Source organism: Peromyscus maniculatus, chromosome 22, assembly GCF_049852395.1.
Source record: "Peromyscus maniculatus bairdii isolate BWxNUB_F1_BW_parent chromosome 22, HU_Pman_BW_mat_3.1, whole genome shotgun sequence".
Taxonomy (NCBI): domain Eukaryota; kingdom Metazoa; phylum Chordata; class Mammalia; order Rodentia; family Cricetidae; genus Peromyscus; species Peromyscus maniculatus.
Window position 1 is genome coordinate 43,135,672 of NC_134873.1, and position 8,090 is coordinate 43,143,761.

Here is an 8,090-nt window from a genome sequence, read left to right on the forward strand (position 1 = left end):
GATATGTAGAACTGAATGGTATTGTAAAATAAAAAATATATATCACAAAAAAAAAAAAAATTAAAGGTGGTCTGATTAATCTTCATAGACCTGTTACTCAATCATTTTGAAGCAAATTGGAAATAATTTCATGGAAAATGTTTTATTTTTATTTTTAATTAATTTATTAAATTTAATTTTACATATCAGCCACGGATTCTCTTGTCCTCCCTTCTCCCCCCTACCTTCCTTCCAGCCCCCCCTCCCATTCCCATCTCCTCCAGGGCAAAGGCTCCCCTGAGGATTGAGTTCAACCTGGTAGATTCAGTCCAGGCAGGTCCAGTCCCCTCCTCCCAGGCTGAGCCAAGTGTTCCTGTATAAGCCCCAGGTTCCAAACAGCCAGTTCATGCACTGAGGACAGGACCCGGTCCCACTGACTTTTTGCCTCCCAAGCAGATCAAGCTAATCAACTGTCTCACTTAATTCAGAGGGCCTGATCCAGGTGGGGGCTCCTCAGCTATTGGTTCATAGTTCATGTGTTTCCTTTCGTTTGGATATTTGTCCCTGTACTTTTTCCAATCTTGATCTCAGCAATTCTCACTCATACAAACCCTCCTCTTTCTCACCAATTGGACTCCTGGAGCTCCACCTGGGGCCTGGTCGTGGATCTCTGCATCCGGTTCCCTCAGTCATTGGATGAGATTTCTAGCATGACAATTAGGATGTTTGGCCATCCTTTTGTCAGAGTAGGTCAGTTCCGGTTGTCTCTCTACCATTGCCAGTAGTCTATTGTGGGGGTATCTTTGTGGATTTCTGTGGACCTCTCTAGCACTTTGTTTCTTCCTTTTCTCATGTGGTCTTCATTTATCATGGTCTCTTATTCCTTGTTCTCCCTCTCTGTTCTTGATCCAGCTGGGATCTCCCGGTACTCTAAGCTCTCTTTCCCTCTCTTTCCCTTCCTTACCCCCACTCACGTCCATGTTGTTCATGTAGATCTCATCCATTGCTCTGTTATTGGGCGATCCCTGTGTCTGAGATACATCACCCTTTACAATAGGCACAAATGATATAAAATACCTTGGGGTAACACTAACCAAGCAAGTGAAGGACCTATATGACAAGAACTTTAAGTCCCTGAAAAAAGAAATTGAAGATGTCAGAAAATGGAAAGATCTCCCATGCTCATGGATAGGCAGGATTAACATAGTAAAAATGGCAATCTTACCAAAAGCAATCTACAGATTCAATGCAATCCCCATCAAAATACCAACACAATTCTTCACAGACCTGGAAAGAATAATACTCAACTTCCTATGGAAAAACAAAAAAACAGGATAGCCAAAAGAATCCTGTACAATAAAACAACCTCTGGAGGCATCACGACCCCTGACCTCAAGCTCTACTATAGAGCTACAGTAATAAAAACAGCTTGGTACTGGCATAAAAACTGACATGTGGACCAATGGAATCAAATTGAAGACCCTGACATTAATCCGCACACCTACGAACATATAATTTTTGACAAAGAAGCCAAAACTGTACAATGGAAAAAAGAAAGCATCTTCAACAAATGATGCTGGCATAATTGGATGTAAACGTGTAGAAGGCTGCAAATAGAGCCATATCTGTCACTGTGCACAAAACTTAAGTTCAAGTGGATCAAAGGCCTCGACATAAATCCAGCTACTCTGAACCTGCTAAAAGAGAAATTAGGAAGTAGTCTTGAATGCATTGGCATAGGAGATCACTTCCTAAATATAACACCGGTAAATGTTGTAGTATGTATATTTTGAGATAATGCCCCACTCCAGAAAGAAAAAAACAAACAAAAGAAAAACAGGTTAATCACAATATCATTATTACACCTAAAAATGTAACAATAAAATCTGAATAATTCCTTAATACCTCAAATACCCACCAGCATTTAAATTCAAATAGTCACACAGTCACTTAATGGCATAAATTAATATTTAGCCAAACTCAATATTGAATGTTGAACAACATATTGAATGTTGAACAATATGTTTCTGTATTCTACTCTACAGAGTCTCTCTTCTTTTATTAGTTTGATTCATGTATTGGATAAAAGGGTCATTTCTCTAGATTTCACAATCAACATTTTGTTGATCAAATACCCATGCTGTGTAGCCATACACATATAGGCAACACTAATTGGACTTAGTGGGTTATAAAAGAGAAAAGCATGAAGTTGGGAGGTGGATATGTTGTGAGATTATATGGGGGAAGTTGGAGTGGGGAGGGGTGGGTATGATTATATTTGATTGTACAGATGTCTAAAATATTCTGAAATTAGGAAAAATTATAATGCCCCCTCCATGTTGTCAGTTCACACACTGCTGTCTCTCATGCTTCATGTGAGTGAGTTGAGGTTTATCCAGAACTCCTGCAGAAATGCATTTGCCAGGGGAGCAGGGTTGGAAAGTGCGACCTTCAAGCGGGTTTAATGCCATTCTTTCTAGACTGAGTAAGGTTTCACAGGCATGGCTCCTCACTCTCTGAGGACTGGGTTCGCTGCCACAGGAGTCAGGACCCCTTTTGTCTTCCACACACATCCACTTGCTCCTCTGCCTCTGTCTGCTGTGAGTTGAAGCTACGCAAAGACCTCAGGTGAAGCTAAGGACATGCTAGCAATAGGACCTTAGACATCCTCAGGTGAAGGAAAGGACATACTAGTACTAGGCTCTTAGACATCCTCATGTGAAGGGAAGGACATGCTAGCACTAGGCTCTTAGACATCCTCACATGATTCTAAGGACATGCTAGCACTAGGCTCTTAGACATCCTCACATGATTCTAAGGACATGCTAGCACTAGGCTCTTAGACATCCTCACGTGAATCTAAGGACATGCTAGCACTAGGCTAAGAGACATCCTCACATGAAACTAAGGACATACTAGCATTAGGCTCTTAAACATCCAGAACCATGGAGCCAACTAAATCTCTCTCCCTCATAAATGAGCTGATCACAAGTATTCTATTTCAGTAACTCAATATGAACTAGAACCATGAGGAAGTTGGTTCTAAGATTTATCAGAATTTGTTTTCTGCTAGGGAGAGATGACATAGTTCATAGGTAATGATAATCATCAGGAGGCACATAATGTGTGATTTGGCATGGCATTTTATTATCTATCTATCATCTATATTTATCTATCTTTCTGTTATCTATATCATATATCTATCTACCCATCTACCTATCTATCTATCTATCTATCTATCTATCTATCTATCTATCTATCTATCTATCTATCTATCTATCTATCAACTATCTATCTATCAGCTATATCTATCTATTTACTTATTTTATTGCTAAGGATCAAATCCAGAGTCTTGTGCTCTCTGCAAGCAGTCCACCAAAGAACTACATCCACAGGCCTGGTATAATATTGTAAATACTGTTCTTTCTTTCTTTCTTTTTTTTTTTTTTTTTTTTTTTGGTTTTTCGAGACAGGGTTTCCTGTATAGCCCTGGCTACTCAGGAATCCATTTTGTAGACGAGGCTGGCCTTGAACTCACAGAGATCCACTTGCCTCTGCCTCCCAAGTGCTGGGATAAAAGATATGCACCACCACCACCCCTTGTAAATACCATTTTATACAAATGATGCCGAAACCTGAGAATACAACAGATCTTTTCATATTGAGCTGCTTAGAGAACCCTGCTAAGTGTATCATTTTGACTTTATTCTCCTGTAGGAATATTCTCTAAATTATGTCATGTGTAAATAACAACAGTTTTATTACCTCTTTTCTAATCTTATGTCTTGGTTCACCTTGCCTTCATATGATTATAACTTATGGGTACAATATTCAGTAGCAATGTGTTGTGGGCATCTGTCTCTTTACTAAGTCAAGAAAATTTTTCAATAATTCACCAGTTATGTATGTTTTTCAAATATTCTTTCCCAATTTAAGGAAGTTTTTAGCAAGAATTAGTGTTAATTTAAAAAAATCTTCTAAAATTTTAAATTAAATCTCTTTATACTGTGTGCTAAATATTAAGTATATTTCCTGCCTCTGTTTAGATGGTCATATATTTTTTTCTTGTTTGTTCAATCAATGTACTGAGTTGTTGAGAATGTAAGATAATAAACCAGCTGTGAATTCCTAGGATACGTATAACACATTTGTATGTTGGTCCCAATACTTTAATTAGATTCATTAGATTCAGTTTGCTGATATTTTGTTTGGGATTTATACATCTATGCATAAATATATTGATTGGTCAGGTCTGAATTAGATTTTAGAATGATGATTGTTCCAACTTCCTCAATTAAAAATCGAAGCAAATCCGAATTTCCATCTCATTAATGTAACAAACACCCTCAATACTCATGGAATTGCAAGGGTTTTTGGAGTTTGGTACCAAGAATCTGGACCAAAGACCAGGTTGTTCTTTATCACACACACACACACACACACACACACACACACACACACACACACACACACACCACACACCAAAGAGGATATACTAAGGTTAAGAAATAGGCTCTCATAGCTCCTCTGAAATTCATAGACAAACTTGGGTAAGAGTTAATGTCATTGTCCCAAGCCCAAACTCTGCAGGACAGGACAGGCTAGAAAAATGGGTACACTTTTGTGTGCTTCAGCCTGTGGAAGGATTCTTTCCTCTTCAGGGAGTTCTGGCCTCTGCTCTTAAAGCCTTCCGCTGATTGGGTGATGCCCACTCACAGTATGGAAGGCAATCTGCTTTAAAGTGTACTGATTTTAAATGTTAATCATATGTAAAATTACTGTCAAAGAAATGTTCTAGACTAATATATGGCCAAACAACTGGGCTCCATAGCCTAGCCAAGTCGGCATAAATTAACCATTACACTCCTTTCTCTTGCTTAGATTTATTATTATTATTTTTTAAAGGGGTGTGTGTGTGTGTATAAAATCATGTACTTGTGTAATTGTGAGTGTGAGCATGAGCACAGGTGCCAGCAGAAGCCAGAGGTGCTGGATCCCCCTGGAGCTGGAGTTACAGGGGATTGTGAGCCGTGTGATATGGATGCTAGGAATCAAACTTGGGTCCTCTGCAAGAGCAGTATGTGCTGTTGTTAACCGCTGAACCATCTCCCCAAGCCTAATTCTTCACCTCTTTTTAATCTGGAAAGAGTTTCATAACTTAAATTGTTCTTACATTTAGGTTTTTACTCCATCTCCAGTTCGTTTTTAAATATGATATGAAGTAAAAGGCCCAACTTCATTTCTTTACATGTGGTTATCCAGTTGCATCAGCACCACTGGTTGAAGCTTATTCTTTTTGCATTGAATGGTCATAGTGCCTATGTAGAGAATCAGCTGACTTTTAATATTAGATTCCTTTGATCCTATAGGTCTATTTTTTAAATATTTTTTTTTGTTTTGTTTTGTTTTTAGAGACAGGGTTTCTCTATGTAACAGTCCTGGATGTCCTGGAACTCACTTTGTAGACCAGACTGGCCTCGAACACACAGAGATCTGCCTGCCTCTGCCTTCCAGGTGCCAGGATTAAAGGCGTGCGCCGCCGCCAAAAACGCACCCTACTCTATAGGTCTATTTATTCTTAAACCAGTACCACAACTATTTTTGAGTATTGTATTTTTTTACACAGTTTTTTTTCTTTTTCTTTTTCTTTTTTTTTTCTTTTTTTTTTTTTTTTGGTTTTTCAAAACAGGGTTTTTCTGTGTAGCCTGGCTGTCCTGGGATTCATTTGTAGACCAGGCTGATCTCAAACTCACAGAGATCCCACCTGTCTCTGCCTCCCGATGCTGGGATTAAAGGTGTGTACCACCACTACCCCGCTCTGTACAAAGTTTTAAAATCAGAAAGTATGGGTCCTCTGACTGTTCTTTTTTTTTTTTTTTTTTTTTTTTTTTTTTTTTTTTTTAGCTATTTATTTATTTAGTTAGCTAGCTAGCTAGTTAGTTTATTTATTTACTGTGCACACAATGTTCTGTCTGCATGTATCCCTGCAAGCCAAAAGAGGGCACCAGATCTCATTATAGATGGTTGTCAGCCACAATGTGGTTCCTGAGAACTGAACTCAGGACCTCTCTGAGAGCAGCCAGTGCTCTTAACCGCTGAGCCGTCCCTCCAGCCCTGACTGTTCTTTATCAAGGTTGTTTTGGCTCCTGAGGGATTTCTGTAATTCCAATGGGATTTTTAGGACAGGGTTTTCATTTATGCAAAAAAGGTCACTGGGGTTTGGGTAGGGATTACACAGCATCCCTAAAGAATCTATAGATTCTGTTGGTAATGTCATTTTACCATCAAACCTTCTGATCATGAACAAAGGATGTCTTATTTACTATTTACTCTCTACAACAGTGTTTTGTAGTTTTTCCATCTCATGATATAGCCACCTCCCAAACACCCCATCTACTAATACCATTACCTTGGGGTTAGGATTTCAACATATCAAGTTGGGGGATAACATTGGATCCAATGTTGTTGGGGGGAGTTCCCAGGTATTTCTATTTAGTTGAGTGTCTTAAAAACAAACAAACCATATGAGTACATGTTTGGTTTTTCTGCACCACTGCTATGACCATAGCAACCCCACTTTGTTATTAGTATGGAATAGTGTGTTGACCACTGTGCTATGTTGAAACGGTCCTACATTATTTAAACATCATTTCACTGTGTGTATCTACTGTATCTGGTACTGTTACACTGCACACCGTCCCCTCCCTCCCCACTCTCCTTCACTGTCTCCCCACAGTGTCCTTAACTCTTCCAGTCAGTTCTACTTTCATGGCATGTTTACATCTGTGAGGTTATGTACTCTATGAAATTAGGACCCACAAAGGAGAAGAATCATTTGATGTTGGTCTTTCTGAGGCTGGCTTAGCTGCTTTATAGGATAAGATGAGATGTGTTGTCAATAAAATCCCCAAACCAGGACGTAAACCTGACTGGGTTTCTCTTTGTGTGTTTCTCTAGGCTCCTAAGCAACAAAACACATCTCTAAAACAGATTCGGAAACTCACAGGTCAGAAGGGTTCTATCCTTATGGGTCAGCTCAAGACTGATGACTGATCAACTGTGGACCTGCTTTAGGACTCTTTCCACTTGAAGGGGAAGAAAGTTGAAAAAGAGGGTGTGCCTGGAGAGTACGCCCATCTCTCTGACATCTTTCCTTCCAAAGTCAGTCAGACAGCTCCATACTCCATTGTTTCCTTTCCTCGGGCTTCTCTCTCCCTACATCTTCATGTAGAGGCCAAAGTATGGGAGAGGAGAATGGACAAAGATGAAGAGTTTGGTGCAGGAGGTCCATTACCTTTACTCCTCTACCACGGATGTGGATGTGGGATGGCCATCTTTGAAGGGAAGATGTATCAGGATCTCTGTGTCCCCCGGTGCTGTGTTCCCATTCCGGGCTTCTCATGGGTCACTTCTAGGACATGGTGAAGACAGGATAGTATGCTTTAGAAGCAAAACAAACCTCGATAGGTGTGCTGTACACTCCTCAGCTTCACGATGGGTGGGACTTCATCTTTGCTCCCCTAATTGTTAAATGAAGGGGGTTCTGTTAGATGACGTCATCAGTCACTATGCTAACAGTTTCTTTGCTCCTGTTACAGTTTCACAGTTGGAAAAACCAGAGATGAACGTCAGTGCAGCTGATCTGACACGGTAAGCAGAGCCTGTCTACAGACTGTCCTGTGACAGATACCCGTGCTGACTAGTTTCCTGTCAACTTGATACAAGCTGCCATCATTTTGGAAGAGGGAACCTTAATTTACACCCCCCCCCCAGATTGCCCTGTGGGCAAGCCTGTGGTACATTTTCATTCTTTTTTTTTTTTTTTTTTTTTTTTTTGGTTTTCAAGACAGGGTTTCTCTATATATAACCCTGGATGTCCTGAAACTCACTCTGTAGACCAGGCTGGCCTTGAACTCAGAGATCCACCTGTCTCTACCTCCCGAGTGCTGGGATCAAAGACATGTGCCACCATGCCTGGCTGGATTTTCTTAATTGATGATTGATGTGGGTAGGTCCAGCTCACTGTGGGTGGTACCATGCATGAACTAGTGGTCTCAGGGGGTACAAGAAGGCAAGGTGAGCAAACCATGAAAGCAAGCCAGTAAGCAGCT

At 40.1% G+C, this 8,090-nt stretch overlaps 1 protein-coding gene across 1 annotated transcript in view; it reads right to left on the reverse strand.

Annotated features, from left to right (window-relative positions):
* Window positions 1–4,407: 4,407 nt before the first annotated feature.
* Window positions 4,408–8,090, reverse strand: part of LOC143270261 (putative Polycomb group protein ASXL2) — a 79,658-nt gene continuing 75,975 nt past the window's right edge. Inside the window, exon 6 of the mRNA XM_076559545.1 lies at window positions 4,408–7,390. Within this exon, the coding sequence (XP_076415660.1) occupies window positions 7,378–7,390 (13 nt within the window). The 3' untranslated portion in view covers window positions 4,408–7,377. The remainder of the gene's footprint in view (window positions 7,391–8,090) is intronic.